The sequence below is a fragment of the Vigna angularis genome, chromosome 3, assembly GCF_016808095.1.
Source record: "Vigna angularis cultivar LongXiaoDou No.4 chromosome 3, ASM1680809v1, whole genome shotgun sequence".
Lineage (NCBI taxonomy): Eukaryota > Viridiplantae > Streptophyta > Magnoliopsida > Fabales > Fabaceae > Vigna > Vigna angularis.
Window position 1 is genome coordinate 25,146,802 of NC_068972.1, and position 24,297 is coordinate 25,171,098.

At 31.0% G+C, this 24,297-nt stretch overlaps 1 protein-coding gene across 1 annotated transcript; it reads right to left on the reverse strand.

Annotated features, from left to right (window-relative positions):
* Positions 1-7,336: 7,336 nt before the first annotated feature.
* LOC108325621 (proline-rich protein 1) lies at positions 7,337-8,980 on the reverse strand. The gene is made up of 2 exons (XM_017558714.2): positions 7,895-8,980; positions 7,337-7,769 (listed from the first exon to the last, which is right to left on the reverse strand). The coding sequence occupies exons 1-2, from the start codon at positions 8,931-8,933 to the stop codon at positions 7,435-7,437; spliced, it is 1,374 nt and encodes a 457-aa protein (XP_017414203.1). The 5' UTR covers positions 8,934-8,980; the 3' UTR covers positions 7,337-7,434.
* Between the last annotated feature and the right edge of the window lie 15,317 nt (positions 8,981-24,297).

A 24,297-nucleotide genomic window follows, 5' to 3' on the forward strand; every position in this document is an offset into this window, starting at 1 on the left:
TATTATAGTAAGCGTAAATAATGATTGTATTTCGTCTATTAAGTCTGACTCCTCCGCAAAATTGATTCAAATTTTTAAACCTCATGGGAGGTCACATATGGATTGAGAGCGAGGGCCCTGGAAAAGGAAGCATAGCTACATTTATTGTCAAAGTTGGGATTTGTCGCAATCCAGATCCGTCAGATCATCAAGCTACAAACAGAAGCCAAGCATATAGTGGAAGTGGTGGCCTCGCCAGATTTAAACCCTTCATCAAAGATGAAGATGACAGTGGTTTTTCTACTCGGCGCAATCAAAGAAGTTTCTAACATCCAAGACAGCAAAATTGCATACCTTCCATTTGCGGTCTGGAAAAATTGATGTACCATTTGGAACTAAAAAATAAAAACACTCTACTGCCTCGGTTGTCTGTGAACCAAGGCAGAATCTGAACCCTTAACCGAGACAAAAAGCCTACTCTTTTTACCTTGCATATATATGCCTCGGTTGCGGAACCGGTGCCTATAAGCGAAAATAACCGATGTCGTTTCCCTTGACTGCACTAGTGAGGCTGAGGGGACCGGTGTCCACCGCTCGCAGCAAAGCATTGGAGCGTCTCAAGGTCCGCCTCTACAGAGGTCGACGATTCGATGGCACTAGGCACTCGTTAGCAAGCGCCACGAACAGGCGCGTTCCTTCATAGTCGATAATGGAGGAATCGAATACGACCATGAGGGTGAGGAAGAAGACTGGTCTCAAGCCGAATTCACTCTCTTCTCCGATGAATCCAAAGGCGAATCAAAAAGGTTTCTTAGTAAAATATGATTACTATTATGTCATTTCACTTATTCTTTATTGTCCATGTGTCGTTATTTTCTTAGTAAAACTCTCTGTGTTGTTATTTTTTAGGTTACATACCTAATGGTTTTCCTATTCGTTGTAAACTGAAACATATCCAAAGCCCCTCTATTCTATTCTACTTTGAAACAAATCCATAGTAGGCTGTTTTGTTTATTTGCAAATGAAAAGAAAAGTATTACTTTCTTGGTTGTTGGCAAGTTTACTCAGCAGAATATACTGAGAGTGTATCCAAAAGGCACTCGTATTGCCTCTAGTACAAAAATAGTGTATAACATCACGCGTCCAACATCCAACCACTGAATAGCCAACGTTAAAAATGAGTGATGACATTTTTGTAAATAAATGTAATTATTAAACGTCGTTTAGAATTGTAATTCGACGTAAAAAGGATATAAAACGTCGAATGCCCTTTAAATTCGATGTCAAAAGGTTAGTGAATTCAATAAAAATTTGAGCGGGAGATTGAAAATTCATTCACTTTATCTTAGCGTGCAATACCTTTCTCTTCTCAAACTTTTCTCGAATGAAGTTTAACGAGCATTACATGTAATCTTTTTTTCATTTGATACAAATGCATGTTAATTAACTATTTTATGTATGATTTTTGTTTGTTTTAACCGATTATTTTCGTGTTCTTGTCCTTCATAAGCGCATTTTGTTTTCTCTCACTGGTGACGAAACTTTATTCCGAGGAACTCACCTTTTAAAGGTTAGTTTTCGTTCTCGTTTTGAAGAACTTATGTGTTGAACTTGTTTGTTGTTTTTTTTTGTTGAACTTGTTTGTTGTTGTTTGGTTGAACTTGTTTGTTGTGATTTGATTGAACTTGTTTGTTGTTGGTTATTATTGTTTGTTGTTGATACTACACTACACGTTCATAGTTCATGCTTTATAAAATACCAAAAACTGAAATTTGTTGTTTTTCTACTTTTCAGGTTTCGTAGAGTATTAAAAAAGAATCACCATTAATTAAAAAAAAATTGATTAACGATGAATATTGTGAATATTGACAAAATTCGACGTTAACGTTAACGTCGTATATTGAGAAAATTCGGTGTTAGTTTAACGTCAAATTTTTAAATTCAACGTCAATTTAACGTCTCCTGACATGACGTCGTTCGCGATTTTTGCCGTTAACAAATTATAACCCATTGATCGGGTGGATGCTAGGATTTATAAGAAGCCTTAGAGGTATATGCGCAGTTTGTTGTTGTCTTTTCTCTTGGTATCCTTTTGTGACAGTAATTTTTCTTCTCTTAAATCAATATATTCTCATCTGTGGAGTGGTTCTTCTTGTCATTTAGAGTGCCAATAAAGAAGACATTGAGAAGTTCAGTAAACGGACCATGAAGGTGGGCTTTTTGTTTCTTATTGGCTTTTATTTGAAAAGTTTTGCACGTTGTTGATAGATAAAGAAGCATGGTTTTTGGTACATGGTATTGATGCTATCTTCGTATTCTTGTAGGTGATAAAGTAGCATAATGATGACTGCAAAAGACTTTTAAGACTTATGGGCGTTCCCGTTGTTGAGGTGCATTGCATTACTAAAGTATTCATTGTTCTGTGCGTTTTTTCCATCTGATCAAATATTTGGATTCTACAGGCACACTCAGAAGCAGAGGCTCAATGTGCTTCACTTTGCAAAGCTGGAAAGGCAAGCTCATACCTGTTGTGTATCACATGATTTTTGAACTGGTTTCTTGAAATCTAAAGTGACAATGATATTACTAATGCTTTTAAAACAATAAAGAGACTTTTTGGAAACAAAAAGATTGAATACTGATTTAAATTTTTACCACTTTTTCTTATAAAATCCTTTTAAATTTCAGTTATGTTCTTGCTTGCGTGCCTTTTTCTTTGGATAACCATGCCTTTAGATAATTTTATCAACTCATTCCTTCAAACTAATTGGTAGCATTTCCTTTAATATAAACTTTCTATAGAATTTATGCTGAATGATTTATACATTATAGGTTTATGCTGTGGCTTCTGAAGACATGGATTCCTTAACATTTGGTGCTCCTAAATTTCTTCGACACTTAATGGATCCAAGCTCTAAAATAAAATTCCAGTGATGGAATTTGAAATTACAAATGTCTTTAGCTTTCAAGATACTTTATTTTTTTACTTTTTGACATGCTCACGTTGACATTTCTTTGGTTTCAGATTTTAGAGGGGCTAAATCTGACCATGGACCAATTTATTGACGTATGCATTCTTTCTGGATGTGATTATTGTGACAATATTTGAGGTATATTTCAACCCATATTTATTTTTCTCGTTTGTTGCAGTTGGGGACCTTAACCATCTCATCTCTGCTACAATGAGTGGAGTTATTTTTCTATGCGTCTTGCATGTATCAGAATTTATATACATAATTCAGTTCTCGTTCAGTTTTAGCATCTTGGATCTAGATTGCTCTTTAATTCTGCTCAGTTAAGCTAAATATTGAACAGCACGAGACAGTGAATAATTATTTAACTGACTTATAATTCTCTACATTTTAGGGAGTTCTCTTTAAAAAAACAGTGATAATCTTCTAGTTTTTTTTTTATAAAAAGGAAAACTGAAGTAACTCACCTCTTATTTTAGACTCTTATTTGAAATGTGAGTTGTTTGATTAATGTTCCCAGGTGTGAACCTTTCTCAACATATCCTCGCACCTATGATCTGATCCATGCAACAAACATCGAATCACTTATAAAGGATCCTGCCTCGACCAAAAACAAGTATTTCATTCTAAAGTGTTAATTTGAATTCCCAGACCTGGCTTTCTTCTACATTTTTTGGGGTCATGATGATATGATTGAATTTTCGTTTACGAATTTTAAATTTTAATTGATGCTTTCAAATATCTGTTATCATGCATAATTGGAAAAAGCGTTAGCAAAAACTTGCTACCTTAATTGACGTGCAACTCGTTAGTTTCATCTTAGTTTTGTATCAAAGTCAAGTATACATGTGCTTATAGTCATGGTTTTACTACTTAATAAACAAAAGATTACAATCAAATGTAGTTCTAAGTTTCAGATACTAACAAACAAAGTGAGAGTATTTGTTATACTGTATCATCCTTGCAGACACAACTGTTCACATAAGTTATGAACTAACCCTGATTGCTTCATGATTTAATTACAGATGTAACCTTGTTGATTTCATGGTGGAATTGGATCGAATTTTACGCCTAGAAGGAACTGTGGTAGTGAGGGATACCCCTGAAGTAATTGAAAGAGTAGCTTGTGATGCACATGCAATGAAGTAGAAGCCCTCTATATATAATAAAGAACCTGAATCTCACGGCAAGGAGAACATTCTAGTTGCAACAAAGACCCTGTGGAGGCTCTAATGCTCTAATGTTAAATATAAATATATAATTTTATTTTATTAAAAAAAATGATTTTCTGGCGATTTTGGAAAATCCATGATAATTGTTAGTGGTTTTGTAAAAACTCTTGGAAGTATTGGTGGTTTTTATGAAAACGTTAGTTAGTATCGACGGTTTTGAAAACTCTCGAAAATTATGACGGTTTTCAAAAAATCGCAGGTAATTGTGACGCTGTTTTTCTTAGTAATTTTTGAAATCATATGAAACATATTTAGGAGAGTTTAAAACCCGTAAAAAAAAAACCCAGTAAAATTGGACATTTTTGTAGTAAGCACAATTTATGTGTAGACTAACATGCAATTGCAAATAAATAACAACTAGATTTAATGGTTTGCAAAAAATTAAAATTCAATATAGATTTAGCTTAATTAATTCTTAAATTATTTTTAAACATCACCAAAATAGTCATAGACCAAATTATATGTAAATTAATTGCAACTATTAACGAAAAGAAAAATATTTAGATAAAAATAAGCTGTCTAAATAAAACAACATTTCAAACATAACTAATACTAATTTATGATTTTACGACGGATATCATGACAAGTCACGATGGACTACAACGATGGCAAAGATAGTTGGCCTAACAAGAAATGGTATATGTGAGTGTGGTGGTGCTGCTGCAATGATCCTGTGGCATGGAGTGTGATGGCGCTAGTGCAAGTACACAACACAATGGAAGAGTAGCAAACTCACAATTATCCACTCCGTTCTTGTGGTATAGTGGTAGATCTGCAATATAGTGACTTGTTGAAAGAGAGAAATTTTGGATTGTATGAAAATGAAGGTGCCCGCGGAGTGCAAACACAAAAGTTATCAGTTTTGTCTCACCCTTTAGAGTATTAGCACAACCTTATTATATCATATGACTTTCATCTCGATCCTCCACAATCTAAATTCATTATCCTTGAAAAAATTCTTCATGTCAACCTTTAGCCATGTCTTTAACTACTTCACTTTCTTTTTCTTGTTCCCATAAACGACGTCAATCGTTAGTTTCTTTACATGTACAATTCAAGAAAACACATAAAAGAAGATTGAAAGGAAGTTCTTTTATTGTTCTTGAAAGGTTTCATACATAATTCAATGTCTCATTTAAATCCACCACAATCTCCATATATAAAACCTAGGTTAAGAAAATAAAAGAAAATCATTAAGACAGTTACAGCTAATAAATGATTAGATTGTTTATTCCACCACTACTATACTATCTTGGTGTATTGCTCCCTTTCATCAGATGTTGGTTTAATGGCTTTCTTTGTCCTCGATTTGGTTACAGTGTGTCAAGTTCATCCACTCTTTTAAAAAATTTCAATTACGTCCAAACTTGGTTTAAAATGTCAATTTTGTTTAAACATGAGTAAAATTTGTCTCAATTAAGTCCCTTATGTTAAATACGCAGAAATGGAAGTTAACTTTTTTTTCTCTATCTTCTGCTTCTTTGTACATAGCAGCTTTTTGTCAATATTATCTAGATAAAAAGCACTCTATTTTGGGATTTTCGAGATTCAAAAAGAGAGAATTTAGGTCCAACTTCTACTTTTTTCTTTTATATAATTCAAGTCTCAACTATACTAATCTAAAATGTATAGTTAGCTGGAACTCATTAAATTATTGATATAAAATGGAATGAATTTAATGAACGAAAACCGGTTTCACTTAATGAGAACTTAACAATCATTAAAATATTAATTTGAGAAACAATCTAAAGAATGAAAATATGTGTTATATATGAAAATTAAGGTGTGCTTTATTAACAGATTTTCTGAAAATTGAATTTGATATTAACATATTATTAGTATATATTTTTTGGAAATTAAGTTTGGTGGTAAGAATTATATGTTTGTAACTGATTTTATTATATTCTATTTTTTTCTTTTTTTCTTTTATAAAATTATTTATACTTCCTACTTATAATATACTTAATTAAGTTTTTATAATATAATAAAATATATTTTATCACATATATTTAATTACTAAAATGCTTATTTTATTGACCTAACGGCCATAACAATCTGATAAAAAAATGTATGTAGGACAAAGTCGTGGTTTTCAGAAGTTGAACTCCCAACGACCGTATATGTTATCGAAAATTAAACGTTGTAAGTATAACCCTGTGTATTATATATTATCTGCAATGGATGAGAGGAAAATGAAAAAGTAGATGAATGAGAGAATAAATAAAGATCTAGCTTGTTTAGTTAAAAAATGAAAGTATTTTTTAAAATTTTTTAATTTTGAAATAAATATTTATATTATTTTAATATCATAATTAAGAACGGGAGAAGTTTTTGAAGTTAGGTGTAATCGAAATTTTAAATATTTCTTTATAATTTTAAACAAATATTACCTACCCATATTATTTTCAACATGCCAAATTTCCTCTTATATAATAAAATTATGCAATCTTTTAGAAACTATATTTTAAATTCAGAAAGGAATTACATAGCCAATATCTGACTACAAGTTAACACTAAAAAAATTTACTCTAAATAATAACTTACAACGAAATATTGACCGTTCAGAAATTAAAAAAAAAATGGAGACAGAATTATATTCCTTTCCCAGAGTAATTCCACAATGGGTTGGTGTGAGAATTTGACGTAATATTCTTTATAAAGTGCTCTTTATCCAGAAAACACTAACACCTTTGCACGGACAAAAAGTTGTATCTTCAGACAGGAGAGAGAAACAAAGTTAACGTCGTCGTTTTTATGTATTTAGCGAAAGATTGAGACAAATTTTATCTATGTTTGGACGAAATTGACATTTTAAATCAAATTTGAACGTAATTGAAACTTTTTTAAAAGCGTAGACGAACTTGACATACTGCAGCCAAACTGAAAAAAAAAAAAAAACAATTAAACCTCAAATGTTCTAACCATATGATTAAGCACTTCAGCAAATTGTCTGCTACACATCAGTAAGATTCGATCATAATAAGAAATGATTACTTAGTTCACCCGAGAGAGAGCAAAGTATATCTTGGTTTAGGTATGAATATAATTAAGAACAACGAATTAAAATTTGTTGCATTAAGTCTCTTGAAGGCAAGGAGGCTTCATCATCTCCTCCTACCAATAAATTACATATGAAATGAAAAACATCAAACAAATAAACACACAACAAATACAAATTGATAAAAGAACAAACAAAAAAAATCATGAGTTCCACTTTGCGGGTAATCTCAATAGACCTGATAGAAGGTGCTTCAATAACCATTGGGGAGGGGTTTAGTAGGTTGGGAGGTGCAGAAGAAAGGTCCCACAGTGTACAATTTGACCTTATTTTCAAGAATGCGATAAGAAGAAAGACGAGCACCACTGATCCCATAGTTCACATCGGTGGGAACTTTGCATGTCTCTAATGGAGAACTTTCCAAGTATGCCTTGCATTCGCTTACCTTCAATTTGGATCCAAGTTCCTCAAGTGACACCGTAGCATAGAAATAACCTTTATTATCTGTCACATGACTCAATACTGATATAGAACCTGTGTCGTACCCATGTTCATCCTCGCATCCACATGTAATTCTTGTCACGGCTCCTGCACACTCACATAACAAATACAATTAATAATAAATACTTACCAAACTCCAAACTTAAACAAATTTATTAGTTATAGGCCATTGGAAAAATGTAATTGTTACATCAATGAACAAAACATGTTACCTTGAATTGGAGAATAGGTGGAACCTGATTTACATAAAACAACTCCTTGAACACCAATGGTTGTTGGAAGCAGATGTTGTTTAACTTCTCCTTTTGGTTTGGGCACTTCATAATAATCATGTTTGATAGGGTCAGGTTTCTCAACTGGATAGTCTGTTTTGGGTTTGGGGTTCTCAACCTTTGGTGATGGACCATATCCGTTGTCATAGTTATCTGTTTCAGATTTGGACTCTTCACCATGATCTGGTTTTGTAGGGTGTGGTTTGTAACTTGATTCATCTTGAAGCTTTTGGACTGTTGGTGCTGAACTATATCCATTGTTGTAATAAACTGTTTTGGGTTTGGACTCTTCACCATAGTTTGGTTTTGTAAGGTGTGGGTTGTAGTCTACTTTGGCTTCAACCTTCTTGACCTTTGGTGCCGGAACATACTCATTGTCATAGTAATTTGTTTGGGGCTTGGACTCTTCACCATAGTCGGGTTTTGTAAGATGAGGGTTGTAATCTACTTTGTCTTCAGCCTTCTCAACCTTTGGTGTTGGAACATATCCATTGTTGTAGTAATACGTTTTGGTTTCGGACTCTCCGCCGTAATAAGGTTTTGTAAGGTGTTGGTTATAATCTACTTTGCCTGCAACCTTCTCGACCTTTGGTGTTGGATCATATCCATTATCATAGTAATTTGCTTTGGGTTTGGACTCTTCATCATAGTCTGGTTTTGTAAGATGTGGGTTGTAGTCTAGTTTGTCTTCAACATTCTCGACAATTGGTGCAGGACCATATGCATTGTCGTAGTAATCTGTTTTGGGTTTGGACTCTTCAGCATAGTATGGTTTTGTAAGGTGTGGATTGTAATCTACTTTGGTTTCAACCTTCTCGACCTTTGGTGTTGAACTATAATAATTGTTGTAGTACTCTGTTGTGGCTTCGGGCTTCTGAACCTTTGGTGCTGGATCATATCCATAGTAGTCTGCGGAGGCAATGACTAAGAATGCTAAAAGAAGCACAGAGGTGGCGAAGGTGGATCGAAGGAAAGCCATTGGTAAATTTCTTTACAATGGTTTGTGAAAGGATATAGGGAGATGCTTCAAAGTTGATGAGATACCAATTCACAAAGTTCCTTGGGTATTTATAGATCTGATGATTTTCTAATGAGCTCTGGCATAATGCTTTGTTGAGATTAAATTATAAATTGAAATAATATATGAATGATTGGATTCGGCAAGAAGTTGGTTGCACGTCATGGACTTAGAAACTACAAAATTCGTAGTCCATACCATGTTCTGTGTGGCTTAGAACGTGATTTTCACGTCTATAGATACTGTACAAGGCATCAGATTTCTTTTCGTTTCATGGAAAAGCTTACTAACAAACCATATATCACCGGGTCACCAATTTAATGTACAACACGTGAAATATCCACTTATAGAATATATAATATTCGATTTTCTATCAAATTACCAGGTAGCACGATTCCAATTATAAATTCCACTGAATCGGGTGACTTTTAATATATTGGAATGAACGCACTAGTAAAAAAAAAGAGATATTACCGCGTCCGTTATACTTCGGTTCATCAGTAACCGAAGCATAAAATGGCACGGTGGCATTTTTGAAATTTTCTTGACAGTATAGGCCTCTGTTGCTTCTGAACCGATGCCACAAAGGGTATATGGCCTCGGTTGTCTGCAGAACCGAGGCCAAAAACCACTGCTAGAAACTGACAAACCAGTCAGTTGTCTGATGAAAATTCCTGTGCAGGACTTTCGACCTCAGTTGTCGGCAGAACCGAGGCCAAAAACCACTGCAAGAAACTGACAAACCAGTCAGCTGTCTGATGAAAATCCATGTGCAGGGCTTTTGGCTTCAATTTTCTACAGAACTAAGGTATCCCCTTTATCGCCAAAACCCCTGCAGCGAATCGAGGCCGTATCCCCTTTATCGCCTCGATTTTAGTGGGAACTAAGGTATATAACCTTTAGTAGGTTAAAAAAAAGAAAACGCGAAGGAACAGTGTCGTCGTCTTCGCGTAAAACAGTTTCTGCACATCCTCTCGAGAGCTGTCATTGCCTTCTTCTTCCATTTTCCCTCATTTTTCACCATTTAAATTTGGATTTTCTTGTTGCCATGGCCGTCGTCAACGTTTATGAAGCTTTTTAACCGATCAAAATCATTCCAAACGTCCTTTTTATTTGGTTTTCACGATTTTCTTCCTTAGAGGTAATTTTTCGTTGGTTTTTCTTGTCGCGTTTTGATGTTTGATTTTGTTTGTAAAACTAATATTGTTTTGTAGGTTTGAATTTTGAAGAGTTGAAATTTCTACCGTTCGCGGGTTGTCCTTTGTTATTGGCTTTTTCACACTATCAGGTTCTTATATTAATGTTTAAAGTTTACTTTTTAATAGGATCATATAATTTTGTATGAATGTATGATTGAATATGCGATTGAATATGTGATTGAATGATCATATAATATGTGTATAATTTTGTAGAATTGAAAAATTTTGTATTATTGTATAATTTTGTATGATGGTATGATTTTAAAGTTTAACTTTTTAATTTTACGTAATGTTATTTTTTAATTTTTTTATGTTGAGTATGAGATTATTTTAATGCTTATTAATTCTATGATGAATGATTGAATTGAATTAACCTTAATTTGTTGTTAAATGATCAATACAAAATTAATTTTGTATCGTAATTTTGTATTGATTTACGTAAATATTTCAGAATATTTACGTATGGATCGAAATTGGATTAATTTACCACGCATTAGTGCCGAGTACGAGAGAGGAGTAGAGGAATTTATACAATTTGTGCAACATATTGAGGGTAGAAGTGATGATGATGTGAAGTTTAGATGTCCTTGTGTGAATTGTTTGAATGAGAGAAAGTTGAACGCAACCCAAATTAGGGAACATCTTATCTGTGATGGTTTTCTGCGATGCTATACAACATGGATATGGCACGGCGAAGAAATACATTTTTCGACGGTCTCCCAAACTGAAAATGTTATTGATTTCTCCATGGAAGTAGATCGACCGGATGAAGACAAATTAGAGGACATGATTCGCGATGTTGGCGTAGAAAATTTTGCCAAAGCTCATGTGTATAAGACGATGTCCACTGATGCGGAAACACCTTTGTAAGTCGGTTCAACTAAGTTCACACGGTTGTCAGCGGTGTTAAGGCTCATGAATTTGAAGGCGACCAATGCTTGTCCCAATGACTGCATTTTATATAGTAAAGAGATTGAATTTTTGAAAAAGTGTCCAAAATGTGGGTTATCACTATACAAGTCAAAAAACAATAGTGAAATATGGTTGTTATTTATTTGGACAGATATATGGCTGACCACCCACATTCATCACGGATAAGGCTCCCTCATCCAGACCTACTAGAGGAGCCACCAGGTTGAAACAACTGATGGTCAGAAGAAATAGTGGAGAAAGGATACTTGTGGATGTTAATGTGATCACAGGTGTGGCATCTGGCCCAAATGCAGATGCCTCTAGATCATACCTTGGAGTACTGGCCCGTGATAGGATTAATACTCTTACTCCATCTTTTGAACATGTGTCCGAGGTTGATCGGAACATTATATGGAACGATCTATTGGTAAGTTAATTAATATCATTTGTTTATATTGATAAAATAGTACTGATACAGCTTTATTATGTTTGTTGCAGACGACATTTGACATTCCAAATGTCACAACACTTAAAAATAAGTGATTATCATCTATTGCTGAGAAATTTCGGGGTTTTAAGACTAAGTTGACCTCAAGATATATATTTGGAGGCAAAAAAAATGAGTCTCCATGTAAAAAATATAAGGCCATTGAGGAGGAGACTTGGTGCCTCTTTGTGCAGAGTCGGACATCAGAGGAATGGCAGGTTAGTACAGTTGATATTATTCAATTCCTCATTAACAAATATATATCATATGAACTAATTAATTCAATATATGTGACAGGCAACAAGAAGCAAAGCACAAGGAATAAGTGCTCAAAATAAGAACCCCCACCTATTATCTCGTGGTGGGTATAGGATGTTTGAGGAGAAAATCCTCAACCAAAAGGAATAAGGTAGACCATCATCTGAGGGTGGTAGCCCCAGCCTCCTTCTCCACCTTCTCGATATGAGAAGTGGAAGTCAGCTCGTTTAAGATCATCAGGGGACTACTCTTCTGAGACTGCATGACAAATATCTGAAAGAATTGTAAGTTATCACTATTCCTAAAACAATAATAGTTTCATTATACATACTACATTGAACATTTTAAAGAATAATGGTGCTTTTTTATGTTACAGGACTCCTTGGTTGAGCAGAGCTCCCAAGGTCAATTCACTCTAGAGGGACGCTAGGATATTCTTACCACTACAATTGAACGACCTGAGCACCCTGGACGTGTGCGCGGTGCTGGTACTTGAGTAGGCATTCGAGATTATTTTGGGAGTTCTTCGCGGCAGACTTCATATGCATACAGCGAAGAACAAGAACAAAGGTTGACACAAGAGATCTCAAAAAAGCTTAGGGCGGAGCTTAAGATGAAGCTTAGGACATAATTGTATGATGAAGTCACTACAGAAGTGACTGACAAAGTTATGCGCCAGTTCCAGCAGCAATTTGAGAGTTGTGGGATGCGCCCACAGTCATCTCCAGTACAAGAACCTATTGTGCCTCCCACATGTAAAATCAATAAACATTTATGTTCAATAATTTATTATTTTTATAATCTAACCTTTACTCTAACAGGGAGAAGCGGGAAAGGAAGTTATTCCGCACCAGTCATCCCAAGGGATGACATGGAAGATGCTAGTCCATGTTTGCTATACGTTTTAGATGGTATTGGGATGATGTTGGTAGCTCGTGGAATAGTGTTTAAGGCAGCGACTATTGTTCATGGTATGGAGCTATCAAAGGATGAGGTGAATGTCTCAGTATACGACATTATCATACTAGATGTCTTAGTTCCTCTGTCCACAGATGAGATTTTCATTGTGGCACAGGCATTCCAAACTTTTATCGCTTGGCCTAAACACTTGGTTGGTTCGGTTTCTAACCCCTCCGATATGGACTTCTACTTTACACTTGTCAATTTTAAATTTTACATGTTATTAATGTCGAAACTTATCCTATTTTTCCATGTAACAACAAACGCATGAACAAGAGAAGATTCGTTTATCTGAGGACGATCCTGTTGATGCATTGCAGCAACTTTGTGACATCATTAGAGATGAGCCTATGAAGGTTGAATATGATGCTAATGTATTTGGGAGAGGCTTTGAGGTCCCAATATACCTGCATAGCCAAGATGTCAGGGAGCTTGCGTCGGGAAGAGAAGAGTTGAATATTACATTAATTCAACTATGAATGATGTAAGTCTATGAGCAATTATTTATATAAAATTGATTTATATATCAAGTATACTTATATCAAAGGTAATTTTTTATTTCAGGTATATGTTTGGTGTCAGTAACAACTTGGGGTACAATGATGTCTATGGGTTCATTGATCCCCAAGTCATTCACGAAGCAAATGATTTTGATGACATCACAACATATCTCATCATCAGATTTGGAAGCGGGAAGGAAATATATTTTATTCCTTATATATCTGGGTAAGTGAAGTTTGTTAACTTCATAAAGATCTGTATGTGATTTGAATATATAACAATTAAGTTATTATCAATTTCAGGCACCATTGGCAGTTACTTGTTATTTCCATACCAGAGAGCTATGTTTTGTGGTTCTTCTCATTGCACAAGTCTCCTCCCAAACATCTCAGACAAGCAGTTGATTGGTAAGAACCTCAATGTTTGGACTTTCTTTGTTATATAAATGAATGCTAAAACTTTTTTTTTATATAGTTCTATTGCAACACGTATGATGTTGGTTGGGAGATCAACTGCTAACGGTAGAAAGCTTGCATGGGTTGCTCTCAAGGTTTGACATATGCTAAAGCCATACCTTCTTATAGTTTTTTTGTTTTAATGATTTTCACTAACTATTTACAACGGTGAGGATATGTTGTAGTGTAATAGACAGAGTGGGTCATATGAGTGCGGATACTATGTAATGCATTGGATGACCCACATTATTCGTGCCCATATCACAAGAGACTGGGAAACAGTAATATTTAAATTTAATGAATTTTGATTTTCTCCAACATTTGGAATTCATATACACTAATTAATATCAATTGTCTTGTGCAGAGATTCAAGACTCCTTCTCCACTTCCTGAGAAACCACTTACCTTGCTGAGGAAGGCATTTGCAAAACATTTAGTTAGATTATATCATAGTTCATAGTTATTAGATTTAAAATACATTAGAACATGTTGATTTATAATTATTAGACTTTGTACATTATGTTTTAAACATTATGTGATGTAAATATTGAATATTGTGTTGAATATGTGTTGTATATATTGTATTTGATATGCAGGTCTGTTTTTGTGATGATGGATATCACAAAAACAGACCTGCTATTAAAAAATATTGCAGGAAAATAGGTCTCGGTTGTAGCCAAAACCGAGGTAGAAAGCCTTCATATGGTTTCGGTTCAACCACAACCGATGTCATATGGTGGATGATAATTTATTTCAGAAGGAATAAAAATAGCTCTTTGGCAGCAGTTCAAGCTGGAATCGTTGTCATAGCTCCAGGTTATTGCCTCAGTTATGGAGCAACCGAGGTCGTATCCTTCAACATATTACCTCGGTTGTAACCGAGGTCAAAAGTCCCCAACCTTTTTACCTCGCTCGTATATAATTCGGTTCGAAAACCGAAGTGTATTGTAAAAAATAACTGTTGTCATTTCTCTTTGCTACACTAATGACGACTTCTTGTTTACCACTATATATTTTTACTTCCTAGTGCATATATTGCGGTGAGAAATTTTACAGATCAATTTCACACACTCTCAACAAGTCATATTTTATTGGTTGAAATTATTGCAAGAGTATAGATAAACTTCTAAACGAATTGAAATAATTTTTTTATGAACAACTAAGGAAACTAAAAAATTAAAAAACAACTAAGGAAACTATGAGTTCTTACGAAAAAATTATCTAAACGAGCCATAATTAGAAACGTCTATGGATTTCACATTCTATTTAATAATTTTTTTGTGATTTTGTAGTTTTAAATATATTTTAACCAGTAAAAAAATATTATTATGTTAGAGATGTTATCAACATGTTATGATTAAAAAGAAACAAGAAGATTATGAGGCAGTGGTGGAGTAGCACTAAGCTCAACAATTGTGACAATGGGTGTGATAACAGTTGCAGCGGGCGCTTTGTCTTAGTAGGAGCTGCAACAGATATGCGAGCTCATAACAGTGATGTGGTGGTTGGGCACGAAGACCCGCAGATAACGACAACGAGTGACAAAAGTTTCAACGATGAAAGAGAAATGAGAACGAAAATGATAGCTCTCAGAGTTTCAAAATTTTGGACAAGAAATAAGGGAAATGAAGCGGTTTTGCAAAAATTCATCATCTTTTTACATTTTTCTTTGAATTTTAACGGTAAGCCATCATTATTATTTTTTAAATTTGTTTTACTTCTAACAATAATTGTTTGTAAAATCATCGTCCTTTTCTCAAAACTTATACTTTTAACCATAGTTTTGTATAACTAACATTGAACAGTTGAATTTACTTTTAAAATTGCTATTGCGTCTTTTTTTTACTATGATAACTTTAAAATTGTAGTTAAAATAGATCATGAAAGTATATTCTAAGGCTTTGTTTAATAATAAATTTTCGTGATTAAAAAAAATTAATTATTATAGTAATCAATTAAAAATCAATTTATAAACTAAAAATTATTAGTAATTAAAATAATTTTTAAATAAATCCCTAAGTTAATCATTATAATAAATTAGTTTATAAATAGATTACTAACCTCCGCTAACAAGATTTTCACTATCAAAAAAGTTGGTTTCTAATATTATTATTTACTTATCCAAAATATTAAAAATCATACTAAATCCATTAAACACTAAATCCACTAAACGATACTCAGGGGTATTTTTATTTCTAGTATGATTTTATATAGGAGATTTCTTCTAACGTTCCCATTATTTCTTTCTCCACTTTCATAATATTAACGAAATGACAAAGTTATCCTTTATTAAAAAATTTGCACCTTGTTAACTTTCAAACTTATATAACATGTAAATCGGTATTATAGATTATGCAATTTAGAACGTAAATTTGTATAATGGATTATACAATCTGAAATATAAATTTGTATTATGGATTACATTCTGAATTTTTCTTTCCAAATTTGTATCACTAATATATAATCTAAAATATAAATTTGTATTATAAATTGTGCAATCTAAAATATAATTTGCATTTTAAATTGTCTTACAAATTTATATTATGAATTGTTTAATTTAAAATATAAATTTTTATCATAAATTATACAATCTAAAATGTAATTTGTATTTTAAATTGTCTTTCAAATTTATATTATGAACAGTATAATTTAAAATATAAATTTATATTATGAATTATACCATACGAAATATAGTATTTATTTCAAATTGTCTTCCAAATTTATATTACAAACTGTACAATATAGGAATATAAATTCACAATGCGAATTGTTTAATTTGAAATATTCATGTATTGTATAATCCAAAATATCTTATTCTGCATAAATATAAATGGAATTTTATAAAGTATTGGATGCAGGAAGAACATATGAGGGTGCAGTAGGAAATTCGCGGAATATATTGTAAATGAAAGATTAAATCATGGATATTCAAATATGGGTTGGGCTCTGCATCCAGCTTCTCTTGGGCTAGAGTCTTGGATTGGGTTTAAAACAAATGCAACCAGTTTGGGTGTTTGCTCCCTCCACCACCCCAAGTGCTTATGCACCTCCCCATTATTTTCTTTTATTTCAAAAATACTCTACTCCTTCTCACTATTTTTTTTTATTTCAAAAATACCTCACACCTTCCCACTATTCTCAACAATCTTTCTCTTTTTCTCTCTGCATTAATGGAGCATTCATATGGCTTAGATTTAAACTTGTGATATATTGCAAAATATAAAATTCAGAGGAAACTTCAATACTAGTGCTTCTACCACTTCCATTTTATAAACTTAAAAGTTAGATGCAAATACAAAATAATAAACATAATAGTATTAATAGTAAATAATATATTATTATTATATACTAAATGACGAAAGAACTAAATAAATTCTAAATTTTTAACAAATAACTTTTCTTTTATATTTTAAGTATTTAATAATATTTTTATATTATTTATCTAATAAATTAAATACTTTATTCAAGTTATTTGAGTCAAACATGTCGGTAAGTTAAAACATAATATAATGTTAAAAATTATAGATATTAAATATAAAAAAACACATATATATATATATATATATATATATAAACATTTTTCTAGAAATTTAGAACAAAACTTTACCATTTATTAAGTAATTTGAAGAAAAACAATATATTGAATAGTGAAAATAAGATTGAATCAAACTTATTTAAGGGAAAGTGTAAATAAAATTTTGCAATATATCACAAGTTTAAATATGAGTCATGTGAATGCTCCATTAATGTGGAGAGAGAAAGAGAAAGATGGTTGAATATAGTAGGGAGGTGTAGGGTATTTTTAAAATAAAAGAAAATAGTGAGGAAGTGTAGAGTATTTTTGAAATAAAAGAAAATAGTGGGGAGGTGCATAAGCACTTGGGGGTGGAGGGAGCAACACCCAACCAGTTTTGGATGAAAAATTTGCAAAAACAAAAATTTGTTGCCGATTTAAAAACAGAAAGAATTTCTTTTGTACATGAGAAGTGAAAAAAAATAAAATTAACCATTATAGTAGCAGGAAAATTTCTATTTGCTGCCACTAAAAGTCTACAATATATATGACGAGTGATGAAATAATTATGTTATAATTATTGTGTATCATCATCTTTCATTTTCTTTTAGTGTAACAATTAAATATGATATATTCAATGAAATCGTTAGATAAAATACATTATGCAAATAGATAATAATATTTTTAATCTACTTTTAACTTAATCATCTTTTTTTTTTCTTCGTAACATCATCTTTCACTTTGAGCTAGTTATTAAATATAAATAACTTTGTTGGAACCTTTAAATTAAAAAATAAAAATAAGACTTAGAATAAGAATACCACTCTTAGGTACATCTAAAAGAACTTGTAAAATGCATATGTTGTATTAAATAAGATCAATTAAGGTACAAATGAATTAAATAAGTCAAGTTGAAACTTAATAATATTCAACTATTCAAACTTAGAATTTTTTTTCCACATAAAATTTTTTAAATAAATAATCCAAACAAACTCATTTCTTTTTTTATTCTTAAATTATCGTTTATTTTTCGTGTTAACAATTTAGGTTATGAAGAATCAAATTTTAGACTATTTTTAAAAATTGTTAATAAAAAAGATAAGATGAGAGAAGTGAATCCGATAATATTATTCATCAATACAAATTCGACTATCCAAAGATTTAATTCTTAATGTGTAAGTAGTAAATAAGTCTAGTTAAATAAATAAATTGTGGGGAGTTTATTTGGAAATTTATAAAAAGAAGTTTAATTTGAAAAAAAAAAACTTGAAACCTAATTTTTTGAATCAAAGAAAATAAATTATTTAAAGAAATTGATTTAGTTGACTGATGAACACACCTACTTCCGATGTTGGAGATTCCATGCAATCTTAGTATAATAGAAAATTGACGCAGTTTAACATTGTTATTAGCAAACTTTTGCATTGAAAGTCAAAATCCTCTCACACGTCTTTTTCGTCAGACTAGCAAGTAGCAAATGTGGATTGTGCCCACCTGTTGCTCTTACCATGTGCTTCACTGCTTTTACTGCTTATATGGTGACTTTAATTAAGGCTTTAACAGATACAAAATTAAAATTAAAATAAAAAATAATGCCATTTTTTAATCATTTTCTTCAGCTTGTTGAGTTTGACTAATCCCTCTTCCACCCAATGAATATCTTCACTATTCTTAATATGATAACTTTGTACGTAGACAAGTCATAGATTGATGAAGAGTGATTATTTGAACTCCCAAATCAATGTAGTTAGGTAAATTCAAGATTATGTGGTTTTAGTGATGATTGATGAAGTTGTTAAATACGTTTAAATGGTAATGGATTTTGCTAATAATAGTGACGTTTGACGTAGTGATTTTGTGGAAGTGGAGAATTTTGTTATTTTAAAATAGAGCATGGTGATAAAATAAATTTAAAATCGAAGTTTTTCTTTTGCGAATGTAATTTTCTAGACAAATGACATCAAAAAGAGTTTATAGGTTCATGATGAGATTACAACAATATGTATTAATTAAGAATACTATTAGAGATCGGGTATAAATTAAAAGTTTTATCTTTAAAAGGAATAAATATAAAAATAGAAATTTGCAAATATATTCTCTTAGGGTAATATGTTATAAAAATATTAAAAAAAACTAATTAGAAAAATAATTGTTCGGCAATACAATTCAAAATTGCAAACCTTTACATTCATGGTTTTAATTCTTTGTGTGTTTTGATGTTATTCGAATTATTGTTATTTAAATTTATATGAAGCTCATTTAAATTTGGATGATAGAGATGGAGATATTTTAACAATGATTTGAGATAACAATTTCACATTTATTTATTTGAATAGCCCATCACCATACAGCAAGGACTTTAAGATGATTTACAACTTAGTGTGAGTTATCAACTTTATAATATTTACTGGAGAAAAATAAACACTATATGTTTTCTTATTTGACTGCAAGTAAGATATATCAAATTATATACTGTATCGTGTATTTTATTATTTTTCTTTAAATTCTAACTTTGCTGCTGGAGCATTTTTTTTAATTGAATTGACCCAGATTTAGAATAGAATAAATTCAATAATTTAATCATATTTTTGTTAGAGTTGAGTTTATAAATTCTTTTTAATTAGTCAATTTAGATCAAATCAACTGAGGCGGGTTAGTCATTAGGTTGTAAAAAAAACATTATATTTTTTCAAAATTAATCTCTGCTTAATTTAATTTTATATTTTTTAAATATTGAAGTATTCTTAGTTTTATATTAAAACAATTTTAAAATACTTATTATTCTTTCAAGACTAACTGTTTCGTATTTACATTTCTACACATTTGCCATTCTTCATTTCATTAATTTCTTTACTGGAATTATGGTAAAGAAAATACATAATAACTTGAGAAAATTAAAAAAAAAAACACTTACCATTAGATAAGGTCATAAGAAGAACAAAAGAAGAGACAAATGTAGAAAAAATAAATAAATACTATAGTACAAAATGTATTGTTCTAAAAACTATAGAATATATAGCTACCAAATAATTAAACTGATAAAAGTTACAGAAATTCAAAAATCATATAATTATAATTATTTTATTTTGAAATATATATATATATATATATATATATATATATATATATATATATATATATATATATATGACAGTTCGTTAGTTTAAAAATAAGTGAAGAAGAATTACGTAAATATCTTTTTCGTTCCAACCTAAATCGCAATTTGATTGAATAACATTATAGTCTATTTGATCGCTCACACAATAATAATTTGTAACTAAAATGAATACCCTTGTTTATATATCTGTCGGCAACAATTTCACTAACCAATATATACAAAAAAGAACACATTTGCAACTTTTAATTGAAACGAATCAAAATCTAGAAATCACCATTTTATTAATTTCAACAAGTTTGAAATACTCATTTACACTTGTAGAATTCACTAAATGAAACTATCACTAATATAACTAAAATTGACTATTTAAACTAAAAATCATTTTTAAACAAATAAAAATATTATAAAAAATAGTTCGATTTAAGTACCACAATAAAATACCAACAATAATTAACAACGCTTTATGAATCAAAATCAAATTCAAAATATTTCATATAAATCAAAAAATGAAATTTAAATTATTTCTTCTAGTATGATAATTACTTATGTTTCAAATTATAACAAAAGATATTTAAAATACACCAAACTATTAATGAATTTAATTTTTGTTAAAAAAATTAACTAAAACACTAACTATAAATTGAACTATATGAGAAAGTAATATTTTTAAACTAAGTTTAATGGTAATTTTTATTTCCATACTGGTAACAAAATGATTTAATATTTTTTTTCTATTCATTTTATAATCAATTGGTCTTTATATTTTCTTAACGTGATCCTTCCATTCCATCATTGTTAATGTCATTCTTTCATTTTGTTCCTTAGATTAAATAATAAATATATAAAATGAGTGGATGATTATATTAGGAGATGTCAATTCATACTCTCTCAAAAGTTTTAACGTTCATACAAGGAAAGACATTAAGTCTTTTCAAAAAAAATATAAAAATAAAATAAAATAAATAGAAAAAAAAATAAGTTATTACTACAAATGTAAAAAGAAATACCATTAAACCTTTCTACTAATATTAATGATAGAATCTTAAAACACTCTCACTGATAAACTAAAAAAAATTGTTAAGGATATAAATATTTTTTTAAAATGTTATAAATTAAATCAAACACTACCCTAAATAGACTAAAAGAACTTTATTTTCTGTTTTTTTTGTCAGCATATGATTTATTTCAAAGTGACTATAAAATAGATACAAGAGTTTAAAAAGGAAGGGTGCGAGAATACGAAGGAATAGGAAAAGGAAAAAGAGAAGAAGTAAGGAGGCCAACGGGTCTTCCAAATACAGTGATTAAATCTTAAAATTACTTTGTAATTTTTAAATAAAGGGTTAAATTCCACATAGAGCCATTTTAAATTTTGATTAGAAACACAATTTTATGGACTTAAACGAGTATAAACGTATGAATTATTTTGGGAAAACGCATTTATTTGTTCATGTTAATTATTGTTTCAAATCTATGGGATAAAAGATTCTTACAGTGTAAAATAATTTATATATGGTATTTTAATCATAAGTAATAATGTACCGCCTTTTATGATAATTAGTTTAAAAATGATGCGGATGAAAACTTAAAATTATTAAAAGAATTTATTGATGAAGTTAGAACATATCTTAGTTGTAATTTTGAATTAAAGAGATGCATTGTAAATACAACTATTATAAATATTTTATTTTAAACAAAATGTACGCAATCTTAATTGAGTATAAAATGAAATAGAAATGTCATTTTGGCAATGAAGCATTATTTCCTCAAATTAAGATTGTCCTTTATAAACGTTGAAAGATCGTAGAATTTATATTCAGAATTAAACTATTTCCTATCTAAAATAAATATATAATGAAAAGAGAATTTAATCCATAAACTTTATTTTTTATTTAATTCTTAAATTTGATTTTATTTACAAAATAAATACTATAAATTGTAAAATTGTTTCGGTTGATTTTTAAAATTTATTGAAAAGTTTAAATATTATTGTAATCACTTTTTAAAACTTATTACCTTTTATAAATAGTTTTTTCCTAGAGCTGTCAAAACGGATAACCGGCCCGATCCAACCCGACCCACCACGGGTTGGTTACTTAGTGAGTCAACCCAATCCAGCTTATTTATTAGCGAGCCGAAAAAATTTGAACCCGACCCGACCCACCACAGGTTGGTGGGTTAAACAGGTTGGTTCATTGACTCACTTAACTTTTTTTCACCCTCTTCTTCTGAGATTCTTATAAGATGTTACTTTGATCGATCAAATTGAAACAATAATAATTGGATCAATTGATATAAAAGAAAATGAAACAAAAGAACTCGTTATATATTCTAAGCTATCAAGCATAAAATTTTGTCAATTTAGTTTAATGAGACATACCCAACTGTTTGACCAAGAAACTACATATAGCCGTCAACAAAAATATATAGCAGAGAGAAACTTTTGGATAAACAAGAGCACAACGCAGCACGAAAAGCTCTACTGCGAAGTAAAGATTGTGCGTTTTGAATAATTAATTTAATTAATTTGATTTCAATAAAAAAAATCAGATTTGAATAATTAATTTAATTAATTTGATTTCAATAAAAAAAATAGGTGGGTTGGTAAGCCAACCCGACTCACCACAGGTTCAACCCGGGTGAGTCGGGTTCTTAGCGAGCCGGATCAAAATTGATTCGCATCAAAATTTTCACATTTTTTCCAACCCAACCGGGCTCAAACCCGTGGCGTACCGGGTTGGCTCACGGATTTCAACCCATTTTGACGACACTATTTTTTCCTATGTCACGAGGTAACTATTTTTTTTATTAAAAGCTATTAGAATTGATTAGAGATAAAGTCAATTAACAATATATAAATATATAAATGGGTGCAAACTTTATTTTATAAACCAGTTTTGTGAGATTAAGTTAAACTTAAAGTCTTTTTTTATAATAATATTAGAATTATTGGTTAAAACCTATCATAGTGATATTTGTTATTTGTTAAGTATATTGTTTCATCCGCTATTCGACTACAATCGGATCATCCATTAAAGTCAAGTCTCATCCATGAGATGTGTATATGTCGATGTGAGGGGTGTGTGTTGGAACTCTCACATTGACTAGAGATAAGACCAATTCACGATATATATTAGTGACTGCACACCTCATCTTACAAGTTAGTTTTGTAGTATCGAATTAAGCTTAAAGTCCACTTCTTAATAAAGGCTAATAATTTATTGGTTTTGTTTTATCTTGTATTTGTTCTAATTTAGCTTTTACGTATTAACATACACTAGTCTAGGGATGGAATTTGACATTGATTATTTTCACATTTTTACTTCGATTCTCTTATTAAAGCATACTTAGACGAGATAAAAAAGATAGATTTTTATGCTTCGGTTATGGAAGAACCAACCTATATGTTACATAAAAGAAATTAAAATTATTTAAATGTAGATGAATTATTTAATAATTTGAAATAATATGTGAGTGCAGCGATGACGAATTTGCGTTTCGTAGTTGTAGATGAATGGTTAGGAGGAGACGTTGGTCGTGGCCAAGTTAGGCAATGATGAAGAGGAGCAATGTGTCTCGCATGAATAACCTGGACACAAAATGATTTCGTTAGGAAACAAGTCTTATGAAACAAAAAACACAAAAATGTAAGGATGAAAGAATGAACCTCTCGTGAGGGAAGATACAGTCATACTACCAAGGGAAGGGAAGAGAATGGAGCAGCATGTAGGGAGGTTCAACACACACACATACACATAGAAATCTCCAAAGTGATAAGATATTGTCCGTTTCGGGTCAAGCCCTCACGGATTTGCTTTTGGTATCACTCCAAAAGGCCTCTTAACAATAGAGATATGTTATGTGTATATAAACCCATGTTCATATCTTATTTTATCCAATGTGGAACTTTGTTTGTACCCA

What these genes read in the sequence shown, in the direction of transcription:
- LOC108325621 (XM_017558714.2), bottom strand. Translation starts at nt 8,933, where the DNA reads ATGGCTTTCCTTCGATCCACCTTCGCCACCTCTGTGCTTCTTTTAGCA. An exon ending in CACCTATTCTCCAATTCAAG is followed by an intron (nt 7,770 to 7,894) that starts GTAACATGTTTT and finishes GTGAGTGTGCAG; the next exon opens with GAGCCGTGACAAGAATTACA.